At 35.6% G+C, this 16923-nt stretch overlaps 1 protein-coding gene across 5 annotated transcripts in view; it reads left to right on the plus strand.

Annotated features, from left to right (window-relative positions):
* The first annotated feature begins 328 nt into the window (after nucleotides 1–328).
* LOC110724166 overlaps nucleotides 329–16923 on the plus strand; it is a 28891-nt gene continuing 12296 nt past the window's right edge. For 2 of the 5 annotated variants that reach the window (XM_021903564.1, XM_021903565.1), the window contains exons 1-13: nucleotides 329–727; nucleotides 1782–1868; nucleotides 6167–6632; nucleotides 6713–6784; nucleotides 6913–7188; nucleotides 7296–7666; nucleotides 13412–13938; nucleotides 14029–14297; nucleotides 14418–14636; nucleotides 14725–14826; nucleotides 14926–15024; nucleotides 15096–15146; nucleotides 16176–16187. In XM_021903564.1, coding sequence (XP_021759256.1) covers nucleotides 6528–6632; nucleotides 6713–6784; nucleotides 6913–7188; nucleotides 7296–7666; nucleotides 13412–13938; nucleotides 14029–14297; nucleotides 14418–14636; nucleotides 14725–14826; nucleotides 14926–15024; nucleotides 15096–15146; nucleotides 16176–16187 — 2103 coding nt within the window. In that variant the 5' untranslated portion in view covers nucleotides 329–727; nucleotides 1782–1868; nucleotides 6167–6527. Of the gene's footprint in view, nucleotides 728–1781; nucleotides 1869–5535; nucleotides 5820–6166; nucleotides 6633–6712; nucleotides 6785–6912; nucleotides 7189–7295; nucleotides 7667–13411; nucleotides 13939–14028; nucleotides 14298–14417; nucleotides 14637–14724; nucleotides 14827–14925; nucleotides 15025–15095; nucleotides 15147–16175; nucleotides 16701–16923 lie in introns of those variants that run through there. The other 3 variants (XM_021903567.1, XM_021903568.1, XM_021903566.1) reach the window with 3 other exon arrangements.

A 16923-nucleotide genomic window follows, 5' to 3' on the forward strand; every position in this document is an offset into this window, starting at 1 on the left:
AGTGGGAACTAGCACAAGATTGGATGAAGATCTACAAGGAACTAGTGTAGATCAAACCAAGTATAGAGGTATGATCAGATCCCTTCTTTATTTAACTGCTAGTACACCTGATATTGCTTTTAGTGTTGGCTTGTGTGCTAGTTCTAAGATACCTCAAAGGAACTGACAATCTCTGTCTTTTCTATCTTAGAAGTGATACTTTTGATTTACACTAGTAGAAAAATTGAAAATGCCACCGCTTAAAGGCCACCGGTTTTTGTAAACCGGTGGTTTAAAAAAATGGCCGCGCAGAAGGCAAATAGTATTGCCACCGGTTCGACCGAACCCATGGCAATAATGATTAAGGCCACCGGTTTTGAACCGGTGGCAATATTTAAATAATAAAAAAACTGCGCCCCTTCTTCTTCTCTTTCCCCATTCTCTTAGCTTCACTGTTTTAATTCGACCAAACCTCCAATTCGAGCTGCAGCAACAACGAAATCTAATTGCATCCAAACCCTACCATTAGTGGCGCCACAGCCACCGCACCACCATCCACCACCTCCGCACTCCCTCCGAACCTCCTCCACCACTGAGCAAATTAAAGCAGCAAGCAGCCACGGGTTTTAGAAAATTCAAATTTTCGAGGGAACTTCCTCCACCACTGACCAGGTGCGTGGTCACTGACGCCACAGCCACCGCACCACCATCCCACAGCCACTGTCCTAAATTTAGGCTTAATTTTCTGGTAATTTTTTCTGAATTTCTGGGTTTTTTTTGTTGTTGGTAGGGTTAAAAGTTGAGAGAATGCATCTTAAACTTGCAAGAAATTGATTAATTGTTCATGAATTAGGTAATTTTTTGGTTTATTTTTCGGAATTTTCTGGCTTTTTTTTGGTAATTTTTTGGTTTATTTTTCGGAATTTTTTCTGAATTTCTGGCTTTTTTTTGTTGTTGGATGTTTGATGAATGCTTCAAGTATAAAATGTATGATACTATGATGAATGATGGATATTTGTAGAACAGAGGTGTCTAAGGATGTTTGCAAGGTTTGAGGTTTGAAGTTTTTTGAGGTGACCTAGTGATGGAAATAGTCCAAAGAATTGCTGACTGGAGATGTTATATGAGTTTTCACATTAAAGATATGTGGTTATGTTAAATTGGATGAGAATATGAAAAAGATCCATAGATATTAAGTTACTGTACACAAGTGCCTTTTTCTTTAGTTAATCCATAGCTCTTCTACGTGAACCATATGAGACCAAGACAATAAGGAGTTTTATGTTAATATGTTACACTTAGTTATAAACACATGATGGAGTATAATGTGTGTACTGTGCTAAGTGGTCAGTGTAAAATGATTATTGATATTTTTACAGGAGCTCCCTTGATAATGATGCTGGAGATTGTGAGTTTCTTTGTCATGTGTTGACTAGGGTAGAGCAGATTCATGATAATAATCTTCAAGGATGAATTGATTGAGGAAGTGAATATTAGTGGATGACCAAATGAGATAGTTTTTCATGTAACCAACCCATACAAGGCTTTGTTTTTTTTGTTGTTGCTTACTGTTGTATTTCCTTTGAACCTAGATTTTTTATGGTTGAAGCGTTGATGAGATACCCGGGTTTATCAGAAGCTTTAGTAGGGATTCAGAGTTATATAACCTCAGAATTTGGTTGGCTTAATTAGTACCTTTAAAATACATAAATATAGCAAGCGTTGATGTAATTTTAGGTTGTTTTATAGTTCTTGACAAAATTACTAACTTTTATTTTTTGTTGTCTTTTTTATTTTTGTAGATTCATATTATGTAGTGAAGCACAAGCTTATATAGCAAATTCAAGTGGAAAGTTCGAGACATTACATCCATTATACTTGCTATATTGGTATGAACTATAAACTTTATGGAGCTATATTTCTTTCTATTTATCCATTTGATAAAAGTTTGTTCATGATATTACAAGTTGTGTCTTGTTTAATTATAAATAATTACAATAATATGTTGAATGTTTGCATCATCATATGCCTAGATACCCGTTCAAGGCTTTCTCATTAGGAGAAAGTCTTGAATAGTCCCTGGTTGGGACTGTTTATGAATGTTTACTCTCACTTAGGTGGTGAATGTATGTCTTTTTTCGATTTTCAGGAACATCTTGGCTCTCCATTTCTTCTCCATGTTCTCTGGGTACATATGTGGGTAAGTAATTATTTACATCTTCTACTTGGAGAACTGGGGGGAAGTGCTGCCGGATTTTCCTTAAAATTGGAAAGTTGACATACATTCACTAGTGAGAGTAGAAATTCAAGGATGGGTTAGGTTGGAGTGATAAGGACACTTTGGAAACATGCATTTTTTCACTATATGAATGGTATATTCACCGTGTGTACTTGAAGTTGATTTACACAAGATATGTAGCAATTGTACATTATTGATAATATGTTGCTATATATGTTTAGAGACACTTTACTAAATGGGGAAGGATCGTGGTTGGATGTATGGTAGACGTGATACAATGGATTTTTGGAATGGGGTTCAAGAGTTTTGCGAGACGGATTTATCTTATCAGCGCAAAATTGGTGAGGAAGGCCTATATTGTCCTTGTGTTGATTGTAATAATGTGAAGGTGGTCAATAGTGTTGAAATCATTAGAGATCATGTACTTTGTCGTGGGTTTAGACTTAAATACCATGTGTGGATTTGGCATGGTGAAAGTGGAGAGTATAGTGAGGATCTTGATGGGAATGATGTGCATGATAAAAGCAATGAGATTCATGTGGACGAGGAATGGGAGAATGATGAATATGTTATTGATAGTGGTGAGGATGAGATCGAGGATAATGACGTGGATGAGATGTTGCATAATGTCAAAGGTGATGTGTTTGAATTACTATCGGAGGCTTCCAAAAATCCTTTGTACCCTGGGTGCAAAAAATACTCCAAACTTTCTGCCGTGCTAACACTTTTTAACATTAAGTCGAAGCATGGGTGGACGGACGTTAGTTTTACTTCTTTGTTGACCGCATTAAGTGAGATGTTGCCTGATAGGAATGAAATTCCTACGTCTTACTATTATGCAAAGAAGCTAATGTGTCCATTTGGTTTAGAGTATAAGAAGATACATGCCTGTCCTAATGATTGTATTTTGTATCGTAATGAGAATGAACAATTGGAGAAGTGTTCACGATGCAAGCAATCGCGCTACAAGCGCATGAGTTGCAATCCTTGTATGAAGGGACCTCCTGCTAAGGTGTTGTGGTATCTTCCTATTATTCCAAGGTTTAAGCGTCTATTCTCAACACCAAAAGACGCTAAAAACTTGAGGTGGCATGCCGAGGGAAGGTAGAAAAACAGAATGCTGAAGCATCCGGCTGACTCCCCGCAATGGAAGAACATTGATTTGAAGTTTCTGGAGTTTGGTAATGAAGTCAGAAATTTAAGACTTGGGTTGTGCACAGGCGGGATGAATCCATTTGGCACTCTTAGTACCCAACACAACACTTGGCCGGTTCTTTTAGTGATCTACAATTTGCCTCCTTGGTTATGTATGAAACGGAAGTATATAATACTTTCATTGCTAATAACAGGGCCTAGGCAACTTGGAATTGACATAGATGTTTACCTTGCACCACTAATTGACGATTTGAGAAAGATGTGGGACGAAGGGGTTTCTTGTTTTGATGCTCATAAGAACGAGGTGTTCACATTGCGTGCAACCCTTATGTGGACCATGAATGACTTCCCTGCATATGGCAACCTGTGTGGGTACAAGGTTAAAGGGAAAAAAGCATGCCCCATATGTATTGATGAAACATCAAGTATATACCTTAAGAATTCTCACAAAGATGTGTATATAAGGATTCGAAGGTTCCTTAGGCGTGATCACTCGTACCGTAGGCAAAAAAAGGCTTTCGATGGGACAGTGGAAGAGGAGACTGTGCCTAGGCCATTTACCGGTGTTGAGGTTTATGCTCGATTTAAGGGTATACGAACAGTGTTTGGAAAATCTGAAAAAGCTCCGGTCTCAACAGCTTTTTTAAAAAAAGAATCAATTTTGTGGAAGCTTCCGTACTGGAAACAACATGATGTTAGGCACTGTCTTGATGTGATGCATATAGAGAAGAATGTGTGTGATGCTCTTGTGGGAACACTTTTTAATATTTCAGGCAAAACAAAGGATGGAAAAGGTGTACGGTTAGATTTGGAAGAGATCGGGATTCGTGGCCTCAAGACAAGGTTACAAAGGGGAAGGACAGAAAGGGAAAGGAACCGGAACAAGAAACTGTAAATGTTTTGAAAAAAGGAAAGGTGAAGAGCAAGGGAAAGGGAAAGGCCGCGGATGCTTCAAAGAGTAGAGATGAGGGTAAAGGCAAGGTTGAGAAGAAGTATTTACCACCGGCTTGCTACACATTGTCAAGGGTAGAAAAGCGGATGTTTTGTGCATGTCTTTACGGCATTAAGGTTCCATCTGGGTACACATCTAACATGAAAATATTTGTATCCTTAAGTGGAGAGCTGAAGCTGACAAGTATGAAATCCCATGATTGTCACATGTTGATGCAAGTATTTCTACCGATTGCAATACGTGGTATTTTACCGAAGCACGTGAGGGAAGCTATTACAAGCCTATGTTCGTTTTTCAATACAATATGTAGCAAAGTGCTTGATCCTTGTACACTTGATGCTTTGCAAACGGATGTGGTTGTGACTTTGTGCAAATTTGAGATGTATTTCTCACCCTCATTTTTTGACATAATGGTGCATCTCATTCTTCATTTGGTGCGTGAGATTAAGTTGTGCGGTCCAATTTTCTTGAGGTGGTGCTATCCTTTTGAAAGACACATGGGCACATTGCAAGATAAAGTAAGGAATCTGGTTCATCCGGAAGGAAGCATGATTCAAGGGACCGTGAGTGAGGAGATTGGTAATTTTGTGGCCGACTATTTAGCCGTTGCTGAACCTATTGGTCTTCCTGCTTCTCGACATGAAGGGAGACTTGATGGTCATGGCACAATTGGGTCGAAACGAATGTCACCGGATCGAGATTAGTTCTTACAAGGACACCTTTATGTGTTGCACCATGTTGCTGATGTTCACCCATATTTAGATGAGCACATGGCTAGTTTGCATTATGAATTTCCATCGAAAGGTGAAAGGGCACTAATGCAGTTGCATAATAAGAGGTTTGTGAGTTGGTTTAGTCAACGAGTGATGAGTCGCTTGGATGATAGTGTCACCGATACAGTAAGGTGGCTTGCTTATGGTCCTAGGGATGATGTTCGCTCATTTGAGGGATATGACATCAATGGGTACACTTTTTGGACAGAGGGTCAGGATTTGAAATCTACGTCGACCCAAAACAGTGGAGTAACGCTTGTGGCATCGTCAAGGGAGTTTGCAAGTGCTAAGGATAAATCACCTGTCGATGCAAAATTGTCATACTACGGTCGAATTCAAGAAATATGGGAGCTTGATTATTGTAACTTCACGGTTGCTCTTTTCAAAAGTAAGTGGGTTGATAATATCAGGCGTAATGTCAAGTATGATGACTTTACTCTTGTAGATCTTGGGCACTTGAATGATATTGCAGAACCGTTCATCCTAGCTTCTCAAGCTAAGCAAGTGTTCTATGTAACTGACCTAGTCGATTCAAAATGGTCCATTGTGCTAGCTGGGAAAAGAAGAATCCTAGGCATTGGAGATGTTGAAGATGAGGAAGAATACGATGCATTTGATGATTCAGCACCTTTCCCTGTTCCTAGACCTATTGCATCAAATGACATAGACGACCAGACATGTTATATGCGGTCAGACCACAACGAAGGAATATTAGAATGAGGTACTATAACATTTAATTTGAAATTGTAAGCAATTAAAAGTATTATTGAATTTAATCAGAAGTTAGGTAATTTTATGAATAGTTTGAGGGAAAATGTATGATATTGTTATCTTAGTTGCTAAATTTTCACAAATTCTTGTTAATGAATGAAGTATATCTCAAAATTGACATATTATGATAGAATTTAATTTTTTTAGTGTCAACGGTACTAGAAAATAACAAGTTACGTCAAAATGCATCAAAAATGATAGAATTTAATATTTTATATGCTAACATGTATTATGACCTATATGTCTAACATTTTTATCTCTTATGGACCTAATATCGTGTTATGTTTGTAATGACAGGTGTTTATAACTCATGGAGGACGATTATGACCCACTAGTAGAGGATTTGGAGGATGATGATGATGGCTATGAGGATGAGGATGAGGACAAGGACGAGCCATATGATGTCAACAAGGAGACTGATTTGGGTGAGCCAGAAGATCAGGAACAAGATGCTTTTGAGCGCAGGCTTGATGAATTTGAAATTTTAGCTGAATGTGCGCCTGCTATTGATTCAAACATTTTGGGATGATACCAGGGCAAGTACCTCCAGGCTTGATTCAAACATTTTGGGATGATACCAGGGCAAGTGTTTTGTTACTGGTGTAGGTAGAGACCGAGTGTACACTTCTTGGGCGAATTCAATGCTTGGGCGAAGCAAATGAACTTACCCTTGCCGTTCCCCTTGACTACACCGGTCGACTCCAGTAGTCACCCAAAAGGACAAGGAGAAGATGAGAGACATGGAGAAGAGGAGATACATGAGGTAGTTTTCTATCTATTAGTTTTGGCCTAGCTAGTGAGTTACGTGAGATCTAATGTGGCATTATTGATTAATTATTGCAGGTTGTTACTCCCACACATGCGGACTCGAGGGAGGTTGATAATCCAACACCCCATGAATTTCCAGATTTAGAGGTGAATTTAGGATTCGAGGGAGCGTGTTTGGTTTTAACATAGTGAATTTCGTTACATGATCAATTGTGTAGGAAAAGACCCTTTTTGATAATTTCAGTTTTTACAAGTGAATTTCGTTACTGGTGTAGGTAGAGACCGAGTGTACACTTCTAGCCCCGGGGCTATCAAATGGAGGAGAGTTACAGTTGGTGGCGTATGGTAGTGCACAAGCGACGACTGGTGATACGGTCCATTTCCAATCGCTTAGGCCACAACATTACTTGGTCAGGATCAATTCTTATGTTGCTGGGTTTGAAAACATCCCACTACCGGTGCCTATAGTGGATGATGGGATTACTCTTCTTTGGGAAGCAAAGGGTAGCTATGTGCAATGGCCACGTGCTTGGGTGAGGTTGATCAACGAGGTAATATTTATTTTGATGTTGTGCAAAATAACAAATCTGCATGCGTACTTACTAGCTTAAACCCCGACCAAAAATTTTTGAACTCTAATTATCTTTGTTTTGATCAGATTTCGAAAAAAAGTCAACCATCAAAGAGAAGGAAGGTGGAGAAGCCTAAAAGCGTTGATCAACCTACAAAGAAGATGAGTGAACAAGGGTCGAAGAGTGAACAAGTGTGGAAAAAGAATTCTTCGAAAGGTTCAGCCATGCAACCTACTCCACTTGTTGGAGACAATGTCCTTCAATCGCTCACTAAGGATTTAACTTTTCTACACAATCGTTTTAGTCATTTGCCTAGTGACGATTCCATTGAAATTGCACTTCCTAAGGCAATGTTCCATTATGATGAGGATGCAAGTGCATGGTTAAACAAACAAGTTGTGAAGGAATTTTTAAGAGGTTTAATGCTTAACATTTCTCTCATTCAAATATTCATGAGGTACGGGCACATGCCACTTAAATTAATTATGTTATTCATATTAGTGTTGTTTATCCTTCATATATATGTCAATTAATTTTTCATTGTACATGCACGTAGAGCAATACGGGAGCACTTAAGTGACACTGATTCCCCTAGTAAAGTTGGGTGGTTATGCCCCGAACAGACATCCGAGACTAGAATCTTACACAACTCCCCCGAGGTGATGTATTATGTTAATCATAGTATTAGAGAATCAATGCGTGCGGGAGACAAGTTCACTACTAGAATTAACAGTTTTAACGACAAAGTAATAACGATAAAATGAGTTTTTTGTCGTTAATAACCTTAGTAAGTCACTTTATTACGACATTCTTAGCAGGTGGTCGTACATGGTTGAATGTGAAATATAAAAGGTTAAATTAATAACTCTATAAGCGTCGTTAATATGGTAGATGATAAATAAATAAAATAATAATAAATCATATTTTGTTGCAAGTGCTGAAAAGTGAATTCATCTAACGCGGGATTAGAGCCCGGGCAAAGTAATCATCAAAATATCAAATATTTCTATCAAAAACAAAAGGCACAATTTATTAAATCCTTATTTCCTTTCTTCTTCCCCTAAACCTCACCGCCCATTAATATTGTTAGTTTATTCAATAATCATCAAATTTCATTTGCTTGCTTCTAGTAATTTGCTTCAGCCAATTCTTCAAACAATTCTCAAGGGTCATCAACAGATTCTTGCTTGTAGGTGAATTGGGTTGAAGTTGATCAGTTATTAGGGTTCGTCGATTTGTCACAAAATTTCAGTTTGAAAGTCAATTAAAGGGTAAATTTTCTTAATTACTCTGTCAAATTTCGACCTTAATTCCTTGCATGTGCTATATTATTTTTAATTTATTCATTTTTCTGTTTAGTTTTATTGTGTATTTTTTGGGTGTTTGTTGAGATAATTAGTTTCCCGTTAGTTTAGCCGATCATCGTTTGTCTCTGTTAAGTTCAATATGTAAATCCCACTTGTCAACTCAATACAAAGTTTAATTGTTTCTTGCGTATGTATTAATTTCTTGGTTTTTAGTTTGATTGGTTTTAATTAGTTGATTCATGTGATATTTGAAAGATTATAGTGTATTATTTAATAGGATTAGTGAAAAGATTATTGAAAAGTCAACTTTAACATGTGATTGTGTTCATTATGGTGGCTATAAATCAAGTATACAAGGCGTCAATATCTTAGAAGTTCTCAAAAATTGTGGTTATGTGGCTTTATTATGATGAGTATTAGTACTCTTGTTATTTCCATCTCAAACTATTAGGACTGTTGCTGTGAGGTTATTTTTTTGCTAGCATATGAGCAATGTCCATAGCAGGCTATGTGACTTGGCTCATCTAATGTCATTGGATAATTATTGATTTATGAAATCTAACTTTCACTTAAAAAAACACTTTGAGCAACACATAATTTTAGGATAAGTTAATTGAATTTAATAGAAAAAGATGTAAGTGGAGTAGTCGAAATAATAGAAAATTATAAGAAAAGATAGTACGGTTTAAAATTTTATTAAAACGTAAGGGATATGAGAGAATAAATAAATAATAAAATAAGTAGTATTGATTTTGAGTGAGGACATGAAAGGAATAACACTTCAATAACAGCTAAATGCTATTATACTCTTAATATTTATCTAGACAATCTATCTTATTCTACTATCCTTTTTACTTTTCCTTTTTTTTCATTTTAAACACTTGATTAAAGTAGTGGCACTTTTGTATTCCTTTTAATTTTTTTTTCCTTTTCATGCATCATTATTTAAATCTTGTATATATGTACTAAGGTAATGTTGTCACATGACTAGTATTGATAGAATTCTTGTGTTGAATTTGCAGATTTTATATAGCTAATTTATTCCCTTAATTTTAATAACTTGGTAAATATGACTCCTAATAAAGATTGGATGTCCATTGAATATTATGTTAATGACCCTTCATATGAAGAAGGAGTAAATAGTTTTTTAGATTATGCTTTTGAAAAGTTGAGAACTGAGACAATTCGATGTCCTTGTTCAAAATGTGTTAATGGAGAATCTGGTGATCGTGAAAAAATTAAACAACATTTATTAGTCTTTGGAATTATTAAGAGGTATACCTTTTGGTATCATCACGGGGAAGGGTTAAATGAGCCTACTCAATCTGACGGGGATGATGATGTTGAAGAAAATGAAAACGATAATAAGGTGTTCGATATCTTGAGGGATTTATATCCTAATAATCTTGATGATATCGGTGGTAGTTCCTCCTCCAATTTTAATGATGTTGAGGAGCCAAATATGGCTACCAAAAAATTTTATAACTTGATGAAGGACTCACAAGACCCTGTCTATGAAGGTTGTAAGAGTTCTAAGATGTCTGCACTATTAAAACTTCTTCATATCAAGACTCTTGGCCGTTGGAGTAATGAGTCATTTACCATGCTTTTAGATTTCTTGAAGAAGGAACTTTTACCGAAAGAATCAAATTTACCAGATTCTTATTATGAGGCAAAGAAGACCATAAAAGATCTCGGGCTTTCTTATGAGAAAATTGATGCATGTGTAAATGATTGCATGTTATATTGGAAGGAGAATGAAAGCTTGGACTCATGCAATATATGTGGTGCATCAAGATGGAAAAGTAACAAACATAATGGGGAAGACAAGTGTAAGAAAAATGGTAAAAAGATACCCCATAAGACACTACGTTACTTCCCACTAAAACCAAGGCTCCAACGATTGTTCATGTGCTCAAAGACTGCATCTTTGATGACATGGCATCATGGTAAAAAGAAGAAAGATGGTACAATGAGACACCCAGTTGATGGATAGCTTGGGAATCCTTTGACAAAGAGTTTCCGAATTTTTCTTCCGATCCTCGAAATGTTAGATTAGGCCTTGCTAGTGATGGTTTTTAGCCTTTTGCAAATTCAAAGACACCATATAGTATTTGGCCAGTGGTACTTATTCCATATAATTTACCACCTGAACTGTGTATGAAACAGTCTAATTTGATATTATCAATGCTCATTCCTGGTCCTAAAGGACCTGGTGATGCAATTGACATATATCTGCAACCTCTAATTGAGGAATTGAGGGACCTATGGGAAAATGGTGTTGAGACCTTTGATGCATCAGCTCAAAATCATTTTAACCTACGTGCATCATTAATGTGGACTATAAATGATTTTCCAGCATATGTCATGTTATCAGGGTGGAGTACAAAGGGATATTTAGCATTCCCTTGTTGTCAGAAGGATACACGTTCAGAGTGGCTATCTCATGGAGGCAAAGAATGTTATATGGGTCAACAATGCTATTTGCCAATGAATCATAGGTGGAGAAAGGACAAGGATTCATTTGATGGGAAAGTCGAGCGTAGTCTACCTCCAAAACCTTGCTCTATAGATGAAATTCTTCATCAACTTGAGGATCTCGAAAACATTGTATTGTCTAATGATCCACAAGTGAAGAAAAAAATAAAGCACGATCTTAGAGGTGATAATTGGAATAAGAAAAGCATTTTCTTTAAGCTTCCTTACTGGAAGGCACAACTATTGCGACACGATTTAGACGTGATGCATATTGAGAAAAATATATGTGATAGCATTCTTGGGAAAATTATGAATATTAATGGGAAGACCAAAGACACTTTAAAATCACGTCTTGACTTGAAAGCCATGGGGGTAAGGTCCACACTGCACCCTATAGAAGATGGGGACAAATTTAAACTACCTCCTGCTCCATTTACATTTTCTGCCTCCGAGAAGAAAACATTCTGCAACTTTTTAAAAGAATTAAAAGTTCCTGATGGTTTTTCATCAAATATATCTTATTGTGTCAACTTAAAGGATTCTAAAATTTCGGGTTTAAAGAGCCATGATTGTCATGTAATACTTGAACATCTTCTGCCTTTGGCAATACGTGGTCTACTCACTCCACTTGTACGTGAAGCACTTACTGAGTTGTCGATGTATTTTACTTTGTTATGTGCTAAAGTATTAAATGTGGAGGAGTTGAAGCGATTAGAGTCCCAAATCCCTATTACCCTTTGTAAATTAGAGAAGGTTTTCCCTCCTTCCTTCTTTGATGTGATGATGCATTTACCTATTCATTTAGCTAATGAAGCTAGAGTTGGAGGTCCGGTTCAGTTTAGATGGATGTATCCTATTGAGCAATATATGTATAAGCTTAAATCTTTTGTAAGAAATAGGGCTCGTCCAGAGGCTTCAATTGCAGAGGGTTATCTTGCAGAAGAGTGCATGACTCTTTGCTCTAGGTATATGGACAGTGTGGAAACAAGATTTAATCGTCTTGAACGAAATTATGAAAATGCAAACGGTGGTGATGAAGCATTGACTATTTTCAGTCATCCTGGCAGAGGTTTAGGAGCTCAAACCATTATAGATATTTCAAAGAATGGTTTAAATCAAGCTCATGATTATATTTTAAAGAATTGTGAGGAGGTTCAACCTTTCCTTCGGTAAGAGTCTTAGCCCTAATACATTTTTCATTAATCTTTAGTAATTGTGGCTGTCACTAATTTTTGCTTATTTTAGAGAGTATTCTGAAGCTCATCCATATAATGATGCTGGAATCTCAGAAGAGGAATGGAGTGAAAATTTTAGACAATGGTTTAAGAATGAAGTAAGCAATTATACTATTTCTGATTTTAGGATAAGTAAAATCATATATTATTCATTTTTCCTACTATTTTTTTATAGATTGCGCGATTATATGAGTATAATAAGAGCAAGGAAATGGAAAATCTCCTCTTATTGTCACGTGGACCAACACAATATGTAACTTCTTTTACTGGTTACATTGTGAACGGTTATAGATTTCAAATACAAAGTCGTGACCACAATTTGAGAACGCAAAATAGTGGGGTCTATGTGATTGGAAACATGGGAGATGAAGATGAAAACATAGATTTTTATGGAGTAGTGACACAAATAATAGAGATGCAATACCTTGGAGGGAATAGAGTGGTGTTATTTCGTTGTAAATGGTGGGATGTGTTCGATAAGGTAAGAGGATTTAAAGAAGATGAATATGGGATTGTTAGTATTAATTGCAATAAGCAGTTAAAAACTAATGAACCATTCATCTTAGCTAGTCAAGCAAGACAAGCTTTTTATGCCATTGACAACATTAACAAAGGTTGGTTTATTGCATCGAAGACTCAGCCGCGCAACTACTCATACGATGAAAACAATGGTGATGATCCTGATGGGGATGCTTATCAGCAGGGTGAATATTCCAAACCAACATATCATGCTTCTTCCTCAACTAGTGCAAGCATTGAAGTATGTAAAATGCGGGCAGATTTAGATCCTATTGTTGTAGAAAATAATTCAAAAGTAGAGAAGCAAGATCTACAAAGAGGAGGAGAGAGGAATGATTTGTTTATCAATTGACTCTTAGAAAGCTTTTTAGTTTATTATTCTTCATAACTACCATATTTTATTTCATAGTTGAACTTTGACATCCAACTCTGTTTGCTATAAAAAGGTTATATTACTTTTTTTTTTTATCATTTACAATTTGTAGTTGAATTCATTCTTTTATTTTGTTTGTTTCTTTGTTTGTTTTTTTTTTCATTGTAGTGTATTTCATTTGTCTTAATCCTATTTTTTTTTACCCAATTCATGTTGATTACTTTTTTTTTCCTATTGTAGTGTATTTCATTTGTCTTAATCCTACTTTTTTTCTTCTTATTATTATGCAGAGAAATAATGGCTCCTCCTACCCAAAAGACTTCAATGCTTAGATCTAAAAGAGAGTATGTACCACCTCTAATGTTAGCAAGGGGGCGTGGGAAGAGGTTAGCAAATATATATTCACCCAAAAGTCCTCATCTTCAGCTTAGAGTTGGTAATGATTCCCCTATCCACAAAGGAAGTGCTGATAGAAATCTTTTACAGTCAAGGAAACCTCCGCTTGGTCAATTTAAAACTGTTAGGAATTCTGCTGTTGTCAATAGTGTTGATAATATAACTTCCTTTGATCCATTATTTGGCCCCCCCGTCCACTTAAATTGCAATAACAGAGATGATCAAGAGTCATCTTTTGAGGCAAGTGACCAAAACTTTCATGATGATGGGCTTCATTATCAATCTGAAGATGAAGATATGCATTATGAACAAGGATATGAAGATAACAATGATCATGGTCAAGATTCAGGTGGAAACAACAATGAGGCTGATAATGAAAATGATGTGGAAGTATCCCCAACAATGCAAGAAGATGTTGATGGTTATGATTTTACATTTAATTATTGCATTAAATTAATCAGATTCCTTGCTATTTTTATCTTCTCACACTTTTTACATTACATTGTTTCAGTTGAAAGTGGTGATCCATCAACTTCTAAGAAGAAGAATGATTCTGAAAAGAGGAGGGGAAGAAACAAATGTAAGGAGATAGCTAAACTGAAACCTAATGAGAAGCTACAGATTGAGTTCTTTAACAATCGAGCAGTGGGAAAGAATCACAAAGTATTTGCAAGACATTTGGGAATTATAGTACGAAATACTAACATATGTCCAGTGAGAGTGCACAAATGGAATGATATTGGAGAAAGAGAAAAGGAACACATGTGGGCAACAGTTACGGTAATCGTATTAATTTTTCTAACAATTATTCTCTTTTATTTTTTAACTTAATAATATTCATGAAATTAATTGTAGGTTATTCAATGTTTACAAGTGATGATGTTATATCTGTTTTTGTAGGATGTATTTGCCAATGAAAATATGGAAACTTACAAAGATCATATTCTCGAGCATATGAAGGAGCTATGGCGAAAATGGAGGTCAGATTTATTAAGGTACAATGTCACTAAAAAGAAAATCACCTTAGCAGCTGCATACAAGGGTAAGCCACCTAATGGGCTTGACATGAATGAGTGGAAATGGCTTATCAAGGAGATATATATGAAGGATGATTTTAAGGTGATTTGACACAACTAGAAATTGCTTTCTACTTCCATTTAATTAGTATTTTTTACGTTAAGAGATATTTATTGATAAAAAATTCCAGAAAAGAAGTGCAAGAAACTCTGAAAACAGGGGCTACTATGCTAAAGAGTTAATGCCTCGAACTGGAAGTAAGCCATTTAGACAAGTCATATGGGACGATTTGGTGAGAATTATTATTTATATTACTTGATTATATTATAGCTTTGATAAGTTATAGATTAATCAAATTAATGACAAAATAATGATTTTCTTTCTTATAAAGGGGGCAAATAAGGGAAATGAGCCAACTTTAGTTGATGTGTTCTATTCGACCCGAAAGAAAGGCACGGAACTTCCAAATGTCGAGACCACACAAAAACTGGTATGTCCATTAATTGCTTAATGTTATTACCCTGTGTAAACAAGTAACAATTTTTTGATGTTGTGTTTTAGAATGAAATTCGAGAAACAATGGAAAAAGATCCATCTCTTTCCCACGCTGAGGTAACTTTTCTTGTACTATTTTTTTTATCATTGTGTTATAATTTTCAATTTCAATCAATACCGTAATTTATTTTTTTTGCTAGAGACTTCTTTTTATATAAATAACTGAAATTGCTTGAATGATATAAACCTTTTTTTTTCCTTCAACACATCAAAGTAGTTTATTGTTACTGGAAACTTTAAACAATGCAATCCCAAACTAGTTTATTGTTGCTGGAAACTATATATAGGGTAGATAATAAAGAACAAAAATGTAGAGAGTTAAGACAATATTTATCTTAAACCTTTCTCTTCTAATGTACTTTCTAGCGTATTACCCCTTAATTACCATGTTTTTGTAATGTTTGGATTAGAAACTTGCTTCTTTGTTTCATTTTAATCTGGATTATCCTAGTTTGTTTTATAGTACTTTTTGACCATACTTGGGGTTCGATATAACTATACCGTGTTTGGACCGAGTTTGCATGGGGGGGATAAAGGAGGTGGTCTCGTAGGTGTACTAGGAGGGATGCCTCTCTGAGGTGGAGGTGTGTATGCAGATTGTGTATGTGAGGAGCGAGGGATGCCTCTCTAAGGTGGAGCTGCGTGGTCTGGCAGGCTGCCTGCGGTGTGCAGATGTGTGCCGCGGCCTGCCTGCGGTGTAGGCTGTCTTGCACGATTAATGGCTAAAAAATGATTAAAAATGGGGGATGGGTCATTGACGCTAAGAAAATAATAATCGGTGGCATGTAATTGACTAATATTTCGATACGGAAGAGTGTTTTCATCGAATGTGACATGTCTAGAGATGATGATTTTATTAGTGGTAATATCTAAACAACGATAACCCCTATGAATCACGATGTAACTCATAAAACTCAAGATGGAAATCTATGTATATTAATAGGAATATATTTTTTGATGTAAGTCATAACTAATTGTGTAACATACAATATTAAGCACATAAATTTTTGTTCTCTTAACATATATTTTCATATTAATGTATATTTTAAGCTTTTAATGATTATAAAATCTATATCACATGTGCAGATAGCACAAAAGGTATTTAAATCCAAGTCTCGAGAGTGAGTAATAGGCTATGGAGGAGGAATAAAGCTGAAAGATATTCAAGGACCACAACCTAGCAGAGAAGAACTTCAAGTTGAATTGAATGCCTCTAAAAAACAAAACCAAGTTCTTATAAACCGCGTTGAACAAGTACAAGAGGAAAACAATGAATTAAAAGGTCGCATTGGATCAGTTGAGTCTAGAATGAAATTATTTCAGGAAATGTTAGTGACACAGCTTAATGTTACTATACCTTCACAAGATGGATCAGCTTAATCTGGCACATGATGAGTAGCTGCAATATATCATTGAAGATCTAGGATCTCTAATAAATTTTTTATTTTTATTTTTATTTTTGTTTAAAGTTTAAGATATCAGAATTCTTTTTAGATATTCCTTTTTTTAAAACATACTATTTTGTCTTGTTATATTGGATGGTAGTTGGTTTTAAATACATTAAATCTAATTTAATATTAAGTTATGAATCTTTTGGTTTTCTATTTTGTACATATATGTTTATTGTGTTTTTTCCTTATTACCATAATAAGTATCTAGCAGATGAGAACGGGTGGGATAAAGCAAAATAGTTTATTAATTTTGTACGATTTATTTTAACGACGAAATATTTTGTTGTTGTAAGATATCAATTCAAAATTTAGTTACCGTTAGAAAAATTTTTAACTATAAAATTGTTGGTCGTTAGTTGGTAATAGTTCGACGTATTAAATCT

This window comes from Chenopodium quinoa, unplaced genomic scaffold (assembly GCF_001683475.1).
Source record: "Chenopodium quinoa cultivar QQ74 unplaced genomic scaffold, ASM168347v1, whole genome shotgun sequence".
In the NCBI taxonomy this organism is placed as follows: Eukaryota; Viridiplantae; Streptophyta; class Magnoliopsida; order Caryophyllales; family Amaranthaceae; genus Chenopodium; species Chenopodium quinoa.